Source organism: Lolium rigidum, chromosome 2 (assembly GCF_022539505.1).
Source record: "Lolium rigidum isolate FL_2022 chromosome 2, APGP_CSIRO_Lrig_0.1, whole genome shotgun sequence".
In the NCBI taxonomy this organism is placed as follows: Eukaryota; Viridiplantae; Streptophyta; class Magnoliopsida; order Poales; family Poaceae; genus Lolium; species Lolium rigidum.
Genome location: NC_061509.1, coordinates 70,362,493 through 70,383,529, shown reverse-complemented (window position 1 = coordinate 70,383,529; position 21,037 = coordinate 70,362,493). Strand labels below are relative to the sequence as shown.

Genomic DNA, 21,037 nt, shown 5'->3' with positions numbered 1-21,037 from the left:
GACCGGAATGCAGTGCCAAAAGCCTTCGTATATTCGTTAATTATTTTCCGGCCTGGCTGGTTCTCTACGCCGGTCAGGCCGACAAAAGCTGCGTACAAAAATTCCTTGGCCGGACAGGCTGGCCCGTCTGGCCAGACAGGCCGATAGAATTGGCAAATGCCTCTGGAAATTTGATGTTCCTCCGGAACAACATTACCGGTCTGTCCGGTGTATATGCCGGACAGTCTCGACCGGTCGATCACGTAAACCGCGCCCCGGACAATCCGTCCCCTATGAACCGGATGTCCGCCGCATCCGGATCTGTCCGGCTAGGTCCCGACCGGACTGTCCGGTGTCTCCGATCTGCCATGGCCGGCCGGCGCCCACCACGATGGTGCACAGCCCACGATGATCTCGCCAAACTCGCCGTGGGCCCACAACTATGCCGTACTTGTATCTCGTATAATTGACTCGATTGAATTGGGCTATACGAATTTTGTACGGTGCCACGTATCGGTATTTTATACTAATAACGAAGGGGTATCGAGCGATCTTAGCCGTTCTTGTGTTTGAGCCCGCTTAAGCCCAAATTGAGTTTGAGGGAGTTTGGGGGGGGGGGTTGTACCGGAGCACACGCCGCGTATGTATTGTCTTGCGATGAATCAACAAGATTAGTTTAATAAGCTATGTTATTTTGGCATCTGCCCTCGAGTGTGCACGAACATGTTGTTATTGTTGTTGTTGTTGTAAGGATGCATGATCTACATGCACCCAACTTTTTGAAATGTGAGGTTTATAAGGAAATGCAGTGTCACAACCATAGTGTTTGACAATGTACATGCTTTGTACCAAGGAATTAACATATCTAAGGTTAACCTATCACCTACACACAAAGAACATTGAGCAACATTTGCTTGGCATTTTCTTCACTTATGTTGGTATGACATTGACTACCATTACCAAGCCTCATTTCTCCTCGTTCGGTAGAGAAAAAAAAAGTCAAACTAGTGACCACAGTTCGCCGCAGAACTAACACAATTGTACTACTAAACTAATGCCATTATAAAAAATATAGAAAAGAATTTATTTTTCATATACTTTCCGAGTCCTATTGCTACCATGGGTCTTATGCAACTGATGTTACTACTGTTTTAAGCATGTAAGAAATTTGCAATCATAGCATGTGTGTTTACACAATAAGACAATAAGCAAGGGGTTGAAGTGATAAGTCATTTATCCATTTCTTTATCACCTTTGATCCTCACCACCCACCTGTATATATATGCGCAACTATCCTCTGAACCTCTACATCCAAGTTCCAACGAACCAAAAGAAGAATCTCAACACTTCCACACGCGCGCACACCGCAAGAACGCACAGATTTCATGGGAGCCAAGCTTTCCAGCTGTTTCAACCAGCGAGGCAGCCTCTCGCAGCAGGCACCGGTCAGGGTCATATCTGCCGACGGCTCGCTGAAGGAGCTCCCGGCCAGCCCCCGCGTCACCGTCTCCGACATTCTCGGCGGTGAAGCTGCCTCCTTCTTCGTCTGCAACTCCGACGAGCTCTACTTCAACGAGCCCCCACCGGCGCTGGCCGCCAGCGAGCTGCTCCTGCCGGGGCAGATATACTTCCTGCTCCCGGCGACAGTGCTCGGGCGGCCGCTGTCGAGCGCCGACATGGCGGCGCTCGCCGTGCGCGCGAGCACGGCGCTCGCGGCCAAGAGGCCACAGCGGCGTGGCGGCAAGAGTAAGAAGGTCCGCGTCGTACCGGTGCAAGAGGAGCTAGAAGACGGGGAGGACTTTTTGTTCAACCAGAAGCTTAACGAGCGGACTCTCGGGGAGTTCGGGCTGCCGATAAGTCCGGCGAAGAAGAGCGACGAGAAGCTCGCCGCTAGGTCGCGGGCCTCGCGGCTGAAGCGGGCTCTGAGCATCATTCAGGAGATGGCTGAGTGAACCATCCCTGCAAGCGATAGATAGCGGCGTTGATTTTTTGTCCTTTTCTGAACAATTTTTTGTTAGGCTTGTTATGCCTACATACTTAATTGGTTTCAGTAGATTTAGGAGAGAAAAAATGAATTATTCTGGAAAATAGGCTGTAAATACATCCGAGGTTGAGTAGATACAAAACAACAGTAATGCAGAAAACTGTTTCTTGAGCTGTAAATCTTTTGTGTATTTTATCATATCTCTATAAAGAAGAACTTTTGCGATGGTAAATCTACTATTGGAGGTGAGAATCTCATTGTTTGTTGCATATAGCTGGAACATAACAATGCAATTATACAAGGGTGCACATTTGCAGAAACATAGAAAGAACTCAATCATGGAGTTAATAAAAACAACACTTAATAGCTGGCCTAGGATTTGGATATGACAACGGCTAGTTCATACAACCCAAAAACTATGAAAAGAAATCTTTTCACCTCCTCCGGTTAACATAATATATGAGCAAACTTACACTGCAAATGCATTCGCCCTTTGTTAAAACATAAACTCAATTTTTTACCAAAAAAACAACAAAAACGCAAAAAAAATGTACGGTTGCATAATTGCATCTTTAGTACGTTAAAAATAAGATTTTCTCTGATCCTAGCCTATCACTTCATCACCAATCATAAGAGGAGAACCTGAACCTGCAATGATAAGAAATTTTGACCAGAAAATAGTACTCTATTTCACAACCAATCCTCTTCAACCTATTTTGACCAATACATTTCATCTGCTCTCTCGGTTTTAAAATAATTGAAGTTCCTAAGTTTGTCCTGAGTTAAACTACTCTATGTTTGACCTAAGTTAAATTAATCTAAGTTTGACCGTGTTTGTAGAAAATATGTCAACATCTATGGCACCAATTTAGTTTTACTGAATTCATCACACAATATAGTTTCATACTATATAGATGTGACGTTGTAGATATTGAGACAATTTTTTAAAATAAATTTAGTCAAACTTAGGAGAATTTGACTTAGAACGAAAGAACTTTAATTATTTTAAAAATAGGGAGTATATAGGAAATAAAAAGGTCTACTTACAAATAGGCGGCTAGCCGATAAATAAAGAAATTAAGAAGTGAGCTTAGTTCACTTGGTTAGGGATGTGGATGTACAACCCAGCCATCCCGGTTCAAGTCCCGATGGACGCGAATTTAGGTTCTTGTTATTTCAAAAAAAAAATCACAGTAGGGACTTCCTCTACCGTATTCCTTTCAAAAAGAAAAAAGAAATTTAATTGGCACATGCTTTAGTACACCCCTCCCCGGACTAAAACACATCAAGGACTGAGGTTGCTCGGTACGTCTTCACAAGCTTAACTACGAAAAAGGGTGCGAGCGATCTCCGACGAAATGCTTCGGGAAATTGTAAATAAGCACAGATTTGGAGAATTGTAAATAGGTTAACCTTTTAAACAGCCCGGATGAATCCATGGGAGGGCTAACGTCTTGATGTGTTTAGCTTTGGAGGAGGGGTATACTTAAACCTGAACATTCTCCATCCGTTTCAATGACTAGTGCCTCTATTTCTTTTGAAACGGAGGCAGTAACACGTACTCCGGTCAGCCGTAAGTAGTTTATCGGTTTCCCCGCTACCTTCTGCGATCCGGTCCAAGCGACCCAACGTGCCTGACAGATAACTTCATTCTGCTGACCAATCGAGAAGGCAACGAAGCGACCATGAATCTTTTCTCCGGCGAGAAATCTTAGGCTGGCCATAGTGGGTAGTATCATACTACCTCCGATTCAAGGAATAAGGCATCCTCGTTTTACGTGTTTTTCGTTTGACTAAGTATTACTTTAAATATATAAAGATTATTTGTATAAAATTAACATCATTAGAAAGTGCTTTTCAATACGAATCAACGATACTAGTTACATATAATATAACCAAGATTTTGTTGCTCAATTTTTATGGTCAAAGTTCGTCTTGGAATACGTGTGCGCCTTATTCCTTGGGACGGAGGTAGTATAGTAGTATCATGTATATGATACTTTTTTATGATACTAGATCCATAATGCATAGTATCATAGACTAATATCATAGTATTGCTATATTAATTGATTTGTAGAATCTCAATACAAATTTGTGTACAAGATTTATTTGATACTAACTTTTCTCGTGATGTGCGCTATGATACAAAGATCTACCTATGATACTCTAATCTCCTCACTCATCCATAATTACCTGCCACATCAGCATTTTTGGTGGGGCTAGGATGTATGATACTAGCTATGATACTAGCACTATGGCTAGCCTTAGAAGTAACTTAGGTAGTAACATCACATATTTCAAGGTGTTTTGGTGACATGGCATAGCAATAAATAAATAAAAAAGAGGGAGGTGGTAACTAGCTATGTTACCATAACATCACACACCCCAAGATAAAATGAGTCTACAAACTAATAAATGAGACTTTGCATGATACAATCTCTAAGTTACTTTCCACTATGAAGGTAGTAACATGGACTAGTAACTTATGCATGACACCACCTTATGTTAGGGCATCTCCAACCGCGCGACCAAAACGGATGCGCTGGGCCGTACGTTTTGGGCCGTTTGGGTCGCCGCCCGGACACGCGGACAGCGCCCCGCGTCCGCGTATCCGTTTGGGTCGCGCGTTGCGCCCAACGCGCGAACGCATCGCATAATCCGAAAAACACGAAAACAAAAGAAAAAAAGCAAATATAAACGAAATTTGATTAAAACATATGCCCTATTTTGGGCAAATTTATACATAGCCCTATTTTGGGCAAATAACTAACAAAAGAAGCCCCTATATGGGCTTTTAAATTTAAACTAATATAAAAAACCCTCTATTAGGGTTTGGTCGGCGGCGCGGTGACCGCCGGTGCGCCGCCTAGCCCCTGTGGGCGTCGTCGTCGACGTCGTCGTCGTGGACGACATCCCCAGGCGGCGACGCGCTGTTGTGGCTGGACCGCGCCGGGGACTCCGGCCACGGAGACCACAGGGCCTCCTCCCAGGCCGAGTGGGGGTCCGGAGCCACCCGAGGCTGCGGCGGCGCACGGAGCGCCGCCCTCCCCGAGGCGCTGCTCCCTCTCCCGCCGGCGCGGCGCCCGGCCTCTCGGGCGCCGCCGCTGCTCCGCGCGGCGCCTGTCCTCCCGTCGCCGCCGCTCCCCGGCGGCGCTCCTCGTCCGGCGCGGTGCTCGACCTCCTCCCGCCGCGCCGCCTCCTCCTGCTCCCGTAGCGCCTGGCGGGCCTGGGCGTAGAGCTCCCAGCCCTCCGCCTCCTCGACCTCCCGCCGGGCCGCCTCCTCCATCTCGGAGGTGCGAATGGCCGCATGGAGGTGCGGCCATTGCGCCTCCTCCCGCCGAGATCATCAGCGCGGCGCGGAGGTCCGGGTCCTCCTCCGAGGACTCGGGCTTCGGCTCGAGGAGGAGAGGCGGCGGTTGCGGCAATGCCGCACCGCCGCGGGCGGCCTCTCCGATGTGGAGGCCGCCTGGGTTTCTTCCCGTAACGCCGGCGGGCAACGGCGGCTGCTGCTCGCCTCATCGTCGTTGGCGAACCGTCGCTTGGCCATGGCGGCGGTTTCGCTGCGGGGAGTGGAGTGGACTGGAGTGGAGGGCCGCATCCCCTCCAGTCCCCATTTAATAGTCTCCCTGGTCACCGACAGGTGGGTCCAAGGGAGACGAGGCGACCAGCGCGCGGATGCGAGCGGACGGCGCGTGCCATCCGCGGCCACGCAAACCTAGCCCAGATTTGGGCCGGGTTTGCGTCGTTCCGGACGCCGCGGCCGTCAGCTTTTGCGGTGCGTCCCCGCGCTGGGCCGCGTTTTTGTCCGGCTCGACCCAAACGGACGCGCGGGCGCGGTTTGGATCGCACGGTTGGCGATGCCCTTACTCCCCACTATGAGCAGCCTTCGAGTCCGCATCCTTGAGCTTCAAGTTCAATCTGTTGCTGAATATTCACTGTTTTCTCCTCCGCCGCTTTCACGTCCGGAACATTCTCCGATTGCGGACACCGGCGAAGCTGCGCTTGACGCAGAAAAGTCCGTGGCGATTGTTTGGGGCGCACGTACGCGCTGATTGGGAGTAATGATGATGGGGACACGCGTGGCGATTGTTTCGGGCGTCTGGCTGACAGGCTGGTCCCACGGGTGTGCATCTCCAGAATGTTGACTCTCGAGTCACTCTCACTGGCCACTACTAGAAGAGGAATAGTCGTCGCTATCTGGTTTCCATATGGTGGAGTAGATATCTGGATTCAGACCGCAGAATTCGGCAAGAGCGTGCGTCACCGCTCACGGCAGCTTTCCCCTCTATGGCTTGTTGTCAATTTTTCGTTCAGAGCCCTGTGGGAATGGAGTTTCGCATTAGTTTCACGACCAATATTTTGCGATGAACCAACAAGATTAGCTAACCAAGCTAGTATGTTACTTTGGCATCCGCCCTCGAGTGCGCACGATCATTTTCTTCGTACGGATGCGTGGTCTATGTGCATACACGCTGTTTTTTGAAATGTGAGATCATCTGATCCAACCTACTACTATAAAGGAGCAGGGTATGACAACCACATTGTTTTGACATGGTGCATGCTTCTCGTTTGCAAATTGCAGGATTTCTCCTTTTATTTTCATAATTGTACTACTCCATCCATCCCCAAAATAAGTGTTGAGTATAATATTAGCATAATTTATACTAAAACCTCGATACTTTGTATGGATCAAAGGGAGTACATGACATCCAAAGGTCAAGCTATATCTTTATTTGAGTTTGCGTGATACTGATTGTCGCAAGCCCCTATTCTCCTTGGTCCACTAGTGCCGGCAGTTCATCACAGAAGAAAGAACTCACTGAGCTAGGGTAGGTAGCTAAAGTTATGTACTACACGAACTAATGCTACCATTCAAAAAAACTTGAGAAAGAGTTATTTTTTCTTTGTAATTTCCGCTATTCTATTGCTACCGTAAGTCTTATGCAACCGATCTTTGTAGGAGTACATTTTTTCCTAGAGAGGTGTTCTCGAGTCTTGGGTGCTCCTTCAACATGTGTTGCTGATGGCTTCAAAATGAGTGCCGAATTCAAGAAATCGGATTCTTCCCTTCTTGGGGAAGCATCACATGATACCACACTTCACATGATACAGTGTTATCATCCTCAAAATTCGACTTTACAAGTCTCTAAAAATTTCGAGAACAATATGTTAGCATGTTAGCGTTCACAACATATGTGTCCACAATCCTTATAATTTTCAAAATTAATCTGAAATACATTCGGAGAAACAAAAAAATATGAAAATCCAACATAAATAGCGTCGAAAAAGACAAAAGCACAAATGCCACTATGTACATGTCGATTTCCCCTTCTTTCTTTTCTATGTGTGTATTTTGAATTTGGTTTTGAAAATTATAGGAATTATAGACACATATTTTGCGAGCACTCGTATTTTTTTTTACTTTCATAGACTTGAAATTTTAAATTTTGAGATTTGGTGACATGGTATGTGATCATGTGATATTTTCCCTTCTTCCTGGTGTGATGTGTACGTGGCGGAGACAGGGGGACCAGCCCCCCCCCCCCCGAACTTGGAAAATTTCACTAGTCCGACACAAAAGTAGCCATTTTTTACTAGTCCGGCTCTCTCTAACAAATGTGGTGCTCTGTTTTGTTTCGTTGCCCCCCTACATGTATTATTTTCCTGCCTCCGCCATTGGATGTGTATACAACTATACATCACCATCATTATTTCCTAGTTACGGATGACATATTATCCACATATTATCCGTATGCATTCCTCCCATATACTATTTGTACCTAGCTATTACCTCATTCAAGGTGTTATCGTTACGGGAACTTCCAACGAAGGCCAATCTATATGTAGCTCTTTATTTTCAAACACTCAAAATTTGTGTTTCATAGATTTAAAAAATCCGATTCAAAATTATACAGATAGCTAATGATCTATACTATAATGGTATAAAATCTCAATACAAACTACTTTATATTCTAGGCTACTCAAAAATAATAAATTCTGACAAATTTTATAGTGAATAGTACACATTTCAAGACTATAAAATTTATCAGATTTTTTCAATTTCGTATAATCTACAATACAAATTAATTTGCATTGAAAATTTACACCATTGTAGCATACATCATTAGCTACCTGCAATTTTTTTAAATTTTTTCTAAAACTTCAAAATGTAAATTTTCAATGTTTAAAAATAAAGAATTATATGTAGCTCGGCCTCCAAAACGCCACTCTCGTCATTCTAGGTGTTATTGTTACTGGTCCCTACATGTATTCTTCAATAATGGAATTTGAAACGTTGCAATCATTGCATTGCATGTGCGTTTACACAATTGGACAATAAGCAAGGGATTGAAGTGATAAGACATGTCTCCGTTTCGTTGTCACGTTTCTGATCCTCGGTTCCTCACCACCTACCTCTATATATATACACACCATTGTCCATTTGATCTCCACATCCAAGTTCCAACGAACTGCGAACAAAAAAGATCTCAATACTTCCACACACACTGCACAGAAGCAAAGATTCCATGGGAGCCAAGCTTTCCAGCTGTTTCAACCAGCGAGGCAGCCTCTCGCTCTCGCAGCAGGCGCACCAGCCGGCGCCAGTCAGGGTCATCGCTGCCGACGGCTCGCTGAAGGAGTTCCTGGCCAGCCCCCGCGTCACCGTCTCCGACGTTATCGGCGGAGAAGCTGCCTCCTTCTTCGTGTGCAACTCCGACGAGCTCTACTTCAACGAGCCCCCACCGTCCCTGGCCGCTGGCGAGCTGCTCCAGCCAGGGCAGATATACTTTGTGCTCCCGGCGGCGGCGTTCACGCGGCCGCTGTCGAGCGCCGACATGGCCTCGCTCGCCGTGCGCGCGAGCTCGGCGCTCGCAGCCAGGCCACACCGGCGTGTCGGCAAGAACAAGAAGATGCGCGTCGTGCCGGTACAAGAGGAGCTAGAAAACCGCGAGGACGTCCTGTTCAACGAGAAGCTTAACGAGCGGACGCTCGGGGAGTTCGCAGTGGCGACGAGTCCGGCCAAGAAGAGCGACGAGAAGCAGAAGCTCGCCGCGCGGTCGCGGTTGAAGCTGAAGCGGGTTCTGAGTGTCATTCAGGAGATTGCTTAATGAAGCATTCCGGTTGATTTATTTGTTCCTTTTTCGATCAATTTTTTTAGGCTTAAGCCTAGATATTGAATTGGCTTTAGACCTTCAGTAGATTCAGAAGAGAAAAGAACCTGAATTCTGGGAAAGAGAGGTTGTAAATATCTCCCAGTACGTAGTATGATTCAGTGGGTGCAAAACTGCATGAATGCAAAAGGTTGCTTCTTTAGCTGTTAATTACAGTAACTTCTTTGTGTATATTGACCTGTCTGTCCATGAAAGATCTGCTATAGTGCAATTATAACAGTCCGCGGTCTTAAAACCAGAGACTGATTACCTGCAAAAAAAAAAACCAGAGACTGATTAAGGAATTGACAACCAAACAACCAATTTAAAAAAGGAAACTGCTGGGCGTCCCCCGGGGGATCTGATTCCCCAGCCCCCGGGTCCCCAGCCGTCAGATCAACCATTTCGACGGTTAGATTTGCATGTAGCAAAAAAACGCCCTCCGGCAGCAAAAAACCACCCCCGGCAGCAAATGACTGAAGCAAAAAACGGTTCGACCATGAATCAAAAGAAAAAGTCTAAGCTCGCCGGAGTCTCGCCGGAGACCTCGTCGGAGACCCCGTAGCAAACATCTTACGCAGATGTAGCAAAATCGCAAATAAATTGCAGCAAAATTTTTTATTCATATGTTGCAAATCCTCATGACACGGACCTCACCGGAGATAAGAACTCGCCGGCGGCAGCGCCGCCCAAGAGTGTAGCAACTCCACCCACCTACGGTAGCACTAGGTAGCACCGCCTCGAACCTCTGGTAGCAAAATCGAACATTTAAGGTAGCAAAATCCACTCTTCACCGGTAGCAACACCAGACACTAAAAGGTAGCAATGTCGGCCTCCGCCGGTAGCAATGCCAGCCTCCCAAGGTAGCAAAGCCGTCCTGCGCTGCTAGCAACGGCATGCGTCCAATGTAGCAATTGAACCGCCGCAAGCAATTCTCGTAGGTGTGTGGGGCTGGCGCATGTAGGTGTTTGTAGCACCAACAACCCCTACCTTGGTAGCACCTCTGCCCACCTATGGCCAACAAGAAGGTTGAGGATGACGACTCGACGGAGGAAGTTGAGGGAGGAATATGGCGGCGGTCAGAGGATAGGTTGCCCGGAGGACGACGAGGTCGGGCGCGTGGCGGCGGGGAGCCATGCCGCGCGGCGGGGAGACATGCCGCGCGGCGGCGGGGATTCATGGCGCGCTGGCCGGCGAGATTTGCGGCCAAGGGCCATGGCACCAAGCTACTGGAGAGCGGGATCCGGCTGCGTGGTCGCGGTAGCTGCGGGGAAACGGCCGGCGAACGGCGAGGTCGAGGGCATCCGCGCCGGAGCTGCCGGAAAGCGGCCGGCGACAAATCTCACGGGAAAAAGTTGGTGCGCCGGGAGGATAAGGAAGAAAGGAGAAGTTATGGGGCCCACCCACGTGGAGCTGTTTCATGCGTCGTTCACTCGTCCGCGTCCGCCCGATGCCTCTCATCCGACGGCTAAGCACCAGGAGGTTGCAGAGCGTGAAATCCCCCGGGGGAGAACAATCATTTTCCTTTAAAAAATCTATACTGAAGTTGCTCTCCTTATGAATCAATATTATTTGGACATAAGAAAGATCACATACAACTCGGGATTAGCAAAAATGAATGTAACACGCATAACTTCCCGAAAATATATTGTGTACGTGCCAAATATAGATTTGACAGTTATGCATGATAACGAGGTGAATTTATATATCCATATGCTTTATTCAGTGGGTGGAGAACTACAGGAATGCAAGAGGTTGCTTCTTTAGCTGTTAATTACAGTAACTTTTGTGTATATTATTCCGTCTCTCCATGAAAGATCTGCTATAATGCAAGTAGTATAACAGTCCATGGTCTTATAACCAGAGACTGGATTAAGGAATTGAGAACCATCAATTAAAAAAAATACTGAAGTTGCTCTCCTTAGGAATCAATCATTTGGACATAATAAGAAAAATTCCACACACCTTGTGATTAGCAAAAATGAATGTAACACGTATTACTTCCCGAAAATATTTAGTGTACCAAATATAGATTTGACAGTTAGGCATGATAACGATGTAAATTTATACTCCATATCCATATTCAGTGCTTTTCGTCATGACGAATTAGATTAGTTACACGTGTTGCTTGATTCACGTTTTACATCACGTGCATTTGACTTACAGGATTGGTAATTTTTATCTACTTCAAAATAGCATTCCATCCTTGTGTTGACCAGATGGTTAATATCGCGGCAATAACAAGTACTGTATGGAATTAGTAGTGGATGTCAAACGATACAAGAAAGAAACTTCAGTCAGGCACCTGCTGGAGTGTACATAAATTAGAAGTGCGAGACTTAGCTTAAAGATGTTTAACGCATTCGCAAAACGATGTTTAACGCATAACGATCCTGACAAGTGACAGCCATCACCCTCTGTGGCTAGCTTGCCGAGTCAACCAAACCGTTAAGTTATTGGAAAGTTCCACGGCGATTGGCTCGCAGGCGCTTCACAACCTAGTCAGTCAGCTGGTCAGAAGGTCAGTGGCGTGTTTCGTACTCCGGAATTGTCAAATGCCCCGGTTGCAAGGCAGAGAATTTACAATCGAGCGTGGACGTCAACAGGAGAAGCAGAGAGGAAGCTGTGAAAGATACGGCGGTCAAGAATGAATGAGCTAGCATTGCAGGGCGCTTCGAGAAGCGAGACTCCCAGCTCTGTCAGTCATCGATAGCCAGGGCAGGTAACTACGCCCCCAGATCGGCCTTCTGAAGCTGGGAATGAGACGACGGTCAAGAATGAGTAACAGTTTTTGGCCAGTGCCTCACGTATCACAAATTACATAGTAAAAAGAATAACATTCCACTAGGTCTATTGGAACTTTAAAAAAATGGAGCAGGACACTTGGGGCCTAATTGGAGAAGATTTTATGGTCTGTGCATGGGCGAGTTTGACTTCACTGTTGTGTACCGTCAGGTATTCCTCACAAATTTAAACATTTCATTTAGTTTCTACTCCCTCTGTTCTAAAATAGCGTCCAACTTTAGACGCATTATAGTGTATAAATATATTCGTATAAAAAAATTGCGACCCTTATTTAAACCAGAGGGAGTACTCCCTCTATCTCAGTTTACTAGTCCTAAGCGTATTCTTAGTTCGTCAATTTGATCAACTTAACATAAGATATACATTACAAAAAAATATACCATTAGAAACTTTAGGTTTTATATTTTCTAATGGTATAATTTTTATGCTATATAAATTATATTACATAGATCAAATTGACAACCTAGTTACACGTGCATGCCTAGTAAACTGAGATACCGGGAGTATCATTTACCATTGTGTAAATAACGACGCCTTCACTTGTTAGCTTTACTCCCTACATAAATTGCTTAAATTATAAAAAAAACAATGTGTGCTGTAATCTGGACTTGCTGCAGTATAGCCTGGTCAACGCTATCCTCTTTTTTGTGTAGTATATACAATTAATAGGTTTGATAACACTGTCATAAAAAAGTAAACGATGTCCCCACGCCTAAAGATAATCCAGGATATTGGCTTAGCACAGCTTTTGGATTCCTACAATGCACACCATTTAGATCTTCCATTAACAAATATAGGCAAGATTTTTTATGTTTTATGATATTTACATGTGTAAAATGACCAGCACCAAATTATTATTAAAATATAAAAATCCTGCTCCTACTATACAACTTTTTCCTAGCAATTTGTCCAGACTAAATACCAAGGTTTTGTTTACATTTTTGGGACACACTGGAATGATGTATATCGGCCAATCAGGTAGATCAATTCAGAGAACCGTTAAAGGAAGGTTCAATCTGCATGTTTAAGATGTCCATTGTAAATATGGCCTGCCAAATTTTGTTGTCTTCTTTTAATTTATAAGGACTAGTTGAATGCCCGTGCGTTGCCACGGCCTCTTTAATTGTTTGAATGTCATAAATGTAGATATAATAGAGATAAAATTTCCATGTATAAAAAAGAGCCATGTAATATTTTAAAATATTAAGATTATACTTTACCTGAAATGCAATTCAACAAACATCGATAATTCAAGATCATTTTCATAGAGAGAAATACCCACACACGTGCAATGCTCGCTATGATGTGTACCATTTGAGTTTCGAGAGGAACATATCTCACAATTAAACTACGTGTATATCTTGATTCAACATCATACAAAAGTGGTAAATCATTAAATAACAGGTTAATTTCACGAAAGATAGATCGCTCTATTCTTTCAATATACATTTAAAATCCGTAGCCAAACATAATACTGATCTTGCAGCTTCCAGATATATAGCAAACAGAAAAATGGTAAACCCTTCACTTAATCGTGCATGTGATACCTACTAATTTTTTTTCAATAGTATGAACTCTCATTGTCCTCAGTATAATCCGAGGATGGAACAATCCTATAGACCAAAATAACTTCTCCACTCCAAAGTGATAGTCCTGGAAGTAGGGCAAAAAAATATATATGGGTTTCACGTAAATTACCTTGAAAATAGCAAGCCTCCTAGAAAAAATATCAAGTGCATATCCTCAGGAAAAGAACATCTAAATTATGTGGCTTGGCGAATCATGATCGGGACAACAAAAAAACAAATTAAATCTGCATATCATTACACTGTCCATACATGAAACCATACTCATATATCCTATAACATGCTAACAGAAATTCAACACTAAGGAACTGAAACCTACATGGGATAGTCCAATACAGAATATTAATGGGCATTTACGTTGCCAATGAGATAAATGTTTAGCACAGAGTCACGAGGAATGTGTAAGGCGTTGTGCAACTGTGATGTTTTGCAAGTTACAAATATTCCACAGGCTAAGCCCAGTAAAATGAAAATGGGACATAGGTCTTCTTTTTATTACTTATTTTGCTAATATTCATTGTCCCTGAATGTCATTCACTAAAGTCAAAAATACATGCATCGATATAGAAAATTAAAGTTATTTGCCGAAAACAAAACATATTGTAAAGAATTTATAATGTTGTAATTCAAATATAAAATAATAATAAGATGGTCTGGCAATTCTATAACACCGAAGTGTGAAGGATCCAAAAAGAATATTTAAGGATTTTTTTACATTTAGATCAAAAGATTAAAAGAACCAAAAAAAGACAATTTACCATTTCCTTACATTTGGATTGTCCTCAGATATTGCAGACATCATGTAAAATTGATTTGGCTTATCTTAACAAAGAAATTCTATTGACAAAATTCCTTTTACCTCATGTCCGTTGAGTTATCACATGAATAATAAATTGATATGCCTAAAATCTTCATTTCTTTGTCATTGTTTATTGATGGCAATATGGAATTGAAGTAAATATCGTACAACTATTCTGCAGTTGCAAAGTAAATAACGCGTGCTGCCACAAAGGCATTCAATTGCCCTCAAAACCAAACAAGCTCTTTCTCTTTCCTATATTTACAATTTACTTACCAATCTGGAAAATGAAAAAACCAAATGAAACCCGGTCGGCTGGCCTGGCTTTACATCCATGCAGTAAGATAAACAACGAAACTGCTTGTTCCTTATTTAAGCGAGATGAATCATAGAGCCTCCAGTAGTTCTTTTCTTCAAGTATATGGTTGATATGATCTCTAAAACGTTATACTATCTGTCCTTATTTTCGTCTGCACAAGCAAGTTGAAGCTGTCAAGAAAGTGTGTCAAAATTGTCAAGAAACCAAACTAAAAATAAATTGGCAGGAAACTTCATTGGAAGCCACTTCCATATACAAATTAAAGCAATCATCTCTGATTCATTAACCTGAACCACCCGTTCAGTTTATACCGTGTACATGAATCTATTGCTGCCAGGGGTGTCTCTTGGAACACGCAAGGGTTGCGGACTGGCCATGGCCATGCAAATATCTCCGATTAATCAAAAAAGAAAAAGATAAGAACATGGAATTGATCCTCACGTTGGTCCTGGAGCAACACAATAGATAGAAAGTTCATTGTAGTCTTGGAGGAGGAGGCCCGCGGTAACAGCCTCGTGGCTGAGTCCTGATGACTGAGGTGGTTCTGAACGAATTCCATCCACGCCTCCCGCTCTACGCTAATCCACCTGCAGTCAATCCGTGGTAGCACCTAGATCGTATAGCCATGAAATCAGATAGAGATAGATCAATGGCAGATAGCAGATGGAAGGAGAGGGGAGGCGCCATGGTTCAGCCACCGCCCGCCGCCGACCTATGGCAGCGGCTGCCCTCCGGCCATCGCGTGCTCTCTTGCAGAGGAGCGGGATCGCCCGTGGAGGCGCGGAAGTGTGCGGGGACCAATGGTGGTCGCCCGCCTCCATCGCAATTTTGGTAGTAGGAGCCATGCGTGAGAGAAATTAGGAAAGGAGCTAGTGCCTGAGCAAACTCAATCTCCTAATTGACTGTAGCGATTACTTGATTCTGGTCATCCCATGATTGTGGTCATCCCGAGATTGTGGTCATCCCGCATTTAATATTTCCTATTTACTTCCTGCTTTGGTAGGATAGTTTTACTCATCCTGGCGTTCTCTTTGGAAAGTGATCCATGCTTAAGAGATTTTGAGGAGGGTGGATCGCATTGAGGCAGTATATCGTTTAAGTGTATTTCCTTGATTGAGGCAGTATATCAATTCTCTTCCGTGTTTGCGCTGGATGTGATGCGATCGGTAAGTGTATTTCCTTGATTGACCCAGTATACCAATTTCCTTCCGTGTTTGCGACCGGTGTCTTTAATTGTATTTCCTTCTGTGCGGTTCCTTCTGTATGTGCTCTGTATTTGTGATTGACGGCTGAGATTTGTCGAATGTTTGATGTCAAAGTGGACACCATCCCCAACTGCAATTTAATAGTAAAGATATAAGGATTATACTGTGGGGTTTACCTTACGGTTTATATGGTCAAAAAAATATGTTCATTGTCGCCGACACACTAATTCGTAGGCTTCCTCCTTTGCTGACGTGATCTTGTGTGGATATGTATTTTCCACCTAGTATGCATGGAATGGTTTTGAAATTTTGGTCTATGTCTTGGTGGAGTGTTCTTTTAGTTGCTGAACACGTGGTCAGGTTGTTATTCCTAATTTAGTGGCTTCCGTTGTAGCTTTTTGTGTGTGTTGTTGTCTGCTGTACCACCTGATGATTTATTGTCTAGCAAACACAACCAAATTAGCTCTAATTTGTTTCATCTCTTCAAAGAAAACTTGTTGTCTCATGTATGCTATGTTTTTTTTTTGATAAAAGGAATATATTAATATCAGAAGATACCAATTACACCCAGCCTTTGAACAACGCAATGTCTTAATAACATTACGGATGCACACAACTAAAAAAGAGAAAAAGAAAACTAAGAAATAAAAGTCTCGCTACAGTATCCCAGCCCTAGCAACAGTAATACAACCACCACCAAGACAACACCTGAAATTCAGACTCTTCAAAAGCAACGCTTCTAAGAAGGAAACCGTGCACCATCTCCGTCGTCGCCCGATCAAAGATCTTAGGTTTTCACCTTGAAGATAGTCTCCGCTCTCAAAATAATGCGTTCAACAAGGACATTGCCAGACACAACCAGTTGAGGTCAGACTTTGGGTTTTTACCCTGAAAGGTAAGACTCCAGACTTCACATGTGTTGACGCCCCCACTTCCATACCACTGTTACAAAGTCTGGAACATCAAGCAAGCCCCTCAACAGCGCAAAGACTTGAACCTCCATTAGCTAGTCCTCCAAAACCGACCTTCATGATATTCTCTTCTTCTGACTTCACCATGGATCAGCTGTCACTTGGTGTCAATACAGAAAAGAGCTTCGCGCAGCACCCTCCAAAACCAAACGGTCGGAATAAAAGCATTGGCGCACACGACCGAATACCACCGATCCAGCAAACTCCAGGCAATAGAAGCACTGTTACATTCGCCGGCGGCGCCTTCCGGAACTCAACACCCCGGCCAGATCATGAAGGGAAGGCCTCCGGCAGGTCTTCATCTTCGCCCAAGAGAGACCCTAGGACCGCCGCCTTTATTCAGGTCCGTCCCCCACGCCGGCGACCATCCCAGGCTGGCCATGGTTGCCGCCGAAGACACCAAGCAGATCGTGTAGTCCGAAGACATCGCACACGCCTGGGCACCGCCGCAGCCGAAAGTCAGCCCTCCACCGCCGGCCGCCGAGAGGCGAGGAGAAGGACCTAGGGTTTCCCCTTGCAGCCCGCCCCACCCCTCCCTCCGCCGCCGGCAGGGCACTCCACCACCTCGTCGTCCGTCATGGCGTCACCGAGCCAAGGCCAAGCGCCTCCATCGAGGTCCCCGACGAAAGGGCCGCGCTCTGGCCCGAGGAAGACAACCCACGCCCGACCTCCTCGCGCGAGATGACAAAGAAATCATGTATGCTATGTATGTAAAAAAAATATCAAGGGCTATGTAAACAAATCTGAGTATATATCAATCCTACTAATCCTATTTACATGAAACACGTGGACTAATGTACAACATTATCTGACATTCTGTCCAATGATGCATGTTAAAGATTTATCAAAATTCGGATGTATCTATTACTATTTAGTGTCTAAATACATTCAAATTTTGATAAACCTTCAACATGTTTGGAGGGAGTATTATTCTAGATGCAGTTTTGCCTATATGAGTCTCATGGAGCTCTGCATATGTAAATACACATTATGGTAAGCTTACACATATTGTATTATGTATTAGCGAATGCAGACTATTATTTAAGCAGTATCTAATTTAAGTGTCTGTATAAATTACACGACCAAACTATAGCTCACGCAACTAAGTTTAGATATATGCAACAAAGACTACCGGCGCCCATCATGCATGAAAGCTATCTACGAGATTGATGTGGCTTCAAGAGCATAATGCGATCCAGCTAGACCCGAAAATTCGGATGACTGTAGTTACTACAAATTCATACAGTCCTCTCTAATTAATCTTCTGCACTTTATGTTCGTCTATAAGACTGTGATGGTTGCAACTGACTTGATGATGACTATCTTTTACTTCTATTGCCATATTTTATTGTTGTTGTAACCAACTTACTTTAATAAGAGCCACATGTCTTGTGTATTTTAGTTTTTAATTTCCTACTCTGCTTTGAAACTTCTCCTTTATGGCTTGTGTTAGATATGTGTCCTAGGAGCAAATAAATAAAGATGTTTTATTAGCATATATGTAATGTTTACAATAAGTTTTATGCCATGCTATAATTGTATTAAGCGGGAAACATAGTACACATGTGGTATGTAAATAAAACCATGTCCCTAGTAAAATCGACCATTGATTAATAGTTGGTCAAGGTTGATAATAAAGTCATGTCATTGGATGAATGATGTAATGAACTCAAACCCAATTAAAGTATTGCAATGTGATCCAGTCAAAATGTTCAGCAATGCGATACTAGGAAATGTTGTAACCTAATCCTTAAATCGTAAAGCCATATCTAATCACTATCACCGGAGGTTACTTTGACATTATCAACCATCACACCGTAACAAGGTGGTCATAAAAGTGTTGCTCGGGTATTCCAAAGGGATGGGTTAAGGCGTACGTGTCAAGAACGGTATTTATCCATCCGCGTGACAGATATATAATCTGGGCCCACTCGGTGACATTACATCTATAAATCTTGCAAACATGTGACTGGGTCAGGGGATGTGATATCACATAAACAATTTGAATGTGTTTGTAGGTAAAGATATCGAACTAGGTATAAAGGATACGGAAGATCAAGTCTCGGACAAACTAGGTATCGTCAGACAAAGGGAATAAGACTCGACACTGAGGTTCAAGCGATAATGATACTTCGTGGTTGTAAGGGTATATTGCCCCTATGTGTGGTTTTGGTAATTAATGACAACCCCTATGGACTAATGTTTTCATTGAGTTTATATGAAGGAATATTCCATAGGTACTACTTGTATTCCATGTGTTGGATTCAAGTATGGATGCCATGTAGATAAAGATACACCTTGTGTATTGGCATCAAGATCATCGATTTGAAGATATATATGTGATATGATCAAGAAGAAGAAATGAAGATGGAGTTCTTATGTGGAACTCAATATTAGCCATGCTCTATCTTATGTGATAAGCAATGAATGATCAAGATCTTGAGAGCTTGATTCCAAGTGAAGAATTCTTTATACACCTCAAGATATTATGATAGAGTATGAGAAGATACAAGGTTGAGTTGGGCAAGTTCAAGATGAGCATCTCAATTGGATCACATGCTTGAAGCTTCCCGTCCATTTGGTGATAATGGACATGTGAAGATGTGCATCAATGGAGTTTTCCCATCATAGTGTATGGGGGAGCATTTGTGAGTCTTCACGAAGCAACAATGATCAAGTGAGGCATTCCGGCTTGAGTGGAGCTTGAAGAGTTATCATCAAGATCAAGCGGGATGCGCAAGGCAAAGGTATGGCCTTGATAGGTTTTTATCTTACCGGTCTCAAGGTGGTTGATGGGAGACCGGATTATAGGATAGATAGCCGCACTATTAAGAGGGGCTTTCGGTTGGGTAACTTGATCACATCATCTTAGGGAGCTCAATCATTTGCATACTTTGCATATCCCTATTGCTTCTTGGTGTTTCTCTGTGTGAGGTTCTTGAGCTTGTTGCTAGCTTTACAACAAGCCCAAGTTCATCGAAAATGGAGTTCCTATGACTCTTCTATGACATTTTCAAGGTTGGGTGTGATTTTACCGATTATTCATGATATAAGGTTCTACCTTTTATATTCATGATAAAATCTCCTCCTACAGATTCTTGTGTTTTCACTTTCCATAGGATAGCATTTGTTCTTATCTCTCAAAAAAATTGGTTTCATTCAATTCGGAGTTCGGGAGCATTTGTTATTAAAGAAAAAGGGAAAAGACTAAAAAGAAAAAAAGGGGGGAGGAAGTGGCCGGACACCGGCCCAGCCGCCGGCCCACCCGGTCTGTGCTGGGTCTGGCACTGGTGCCAGCCGGGCCACCTACAGAGGGGGTTCCGGCCCAGCCCCCGGTGCCCGCCGGCCTGCTTGGAATGAGGCCCGGCCTGACCGGCCTCTCTGCCGGGCTGGGCAGTTTTCCGCAGCGCGGCCCAATGATGGCACGTGATGCGCACGTCCGTTGGAAACCTGATGTCTACGGGAGCTTCTATTCTTGTAGACAGTGTTGGGCCTCCAAGAGCAGAGGTTTGTAGAACGGCAGCAAGTTTCCCTTAAGTGGATCACCCAAGGTTTATCGAACTCAGGGAGGAAGAGGTCAAAGATATCCCTCTCATGCAACCCTGCAACCACAAAGCAAGAAGTCTCTTGTGTCCCCAACACACCTAATAGGTGCACTAGTTCGGCGAAGAGATAGTGAAATACAGGTGGTATGAATAAATAGTAGCAACGGCACCGGAACAGTTGCTTTGCCCGGGACAGTAAACAAGCGGTAGTAACGCAGCGAGTAGTAACGCAACGATGTAATGCTTGATAAAACGAGTAAACAAGCAGCGATAGCGATATTTAGGAACAAGGCCTAGGGATTACACTTTCACTAGTGGACACTCTCAACATTGATCACATAACAGAATAGATAAATGCATACTCTACACTCTTGTTGGATGATGAACACATTGCGTAGGATTACACGAACCCTCAATGCCGGAGTTAACAAGCTCCACAATAATGCTCATATTTTAGTAACCTTTAGTGTAAGATAGATCGAAAGACTAAACCAAGTACTAGCATAGCATGCACACTTGTCACCTTCATGCATATGTAGGAGGAATAGATCACATCAATATTATCATAGCAATAGTTAACTTCGCAATCTACAAGAGATCATGATCATAGCATAAACCAAGTACTAACACGGTGCACACCTGTCACCTTTGCACACGTGCGGGAGGAATAAAACTACTTTAATAACAAATCAC

At 44.0% G+C, this 21,037-nt stretch overlaps 2 protein-coding genes across 2 annotated transcripts; both read left to right on the top strand.

Annotated features, from left to right (window-relative positions):
• The first annotated feature begins 1,317 nt into the window (after nucleotides 1-1,317).
• LOC124686671 lies at nucleotides 1,318-2,144 on the top strand. The gene has a single exon (XM_047220573.1). It carries the CDS (start codon nucleotides 1,365-1,367, stop codon nucleotides 1,929-1,931), a length of 567 nt encoding a protein of 188 aa, XP_047076529.1. The 5' UTR covers nucleotides 1,318-1,364; the 3' UTR covers nucleotides 1,932-2,144.
• A 6,291-nt stretch (nucleotides 2,145-8,435) lies between these two features.
• On the top strand, nucleotides 8,436-9,269 carry LOC124686670. Its single transcript, XM_047220571.1, has one exon. The coding sequence runs from the start codon at nucleotides 8,491-8,493 to the stop codon at nucleotides 9,070-9,072; it is 582 nt and encodes a 193-aa protein (XP_047076527.1). The 5' UTR covers nucleotides 8,436-8,490; the 3' UTR covers nucleotides 9,073-9,269.
• The last annotated feature ends 11,768 nt before the right edge of the window (nucleotides 9,270-21,037 follow it).

Bases quoted from the DNA above. Each gene is read 5' to 3' on its own strand.
- LOC124686670 (XM_047220571.1), top strand. From the start codon at position 8,491: ATGGGAGCCAAGCTTTCCAGCTGTTTCAACCAGCGAGGCAGCCTCTCG.
- LOC124686671 (XM_047220573.1), top strand. From the start codon at position 1,365: ATGGGAGCCAAGCTTTCCAGCTGTTTCAACCAGCGAGGCAGCCTCTCG.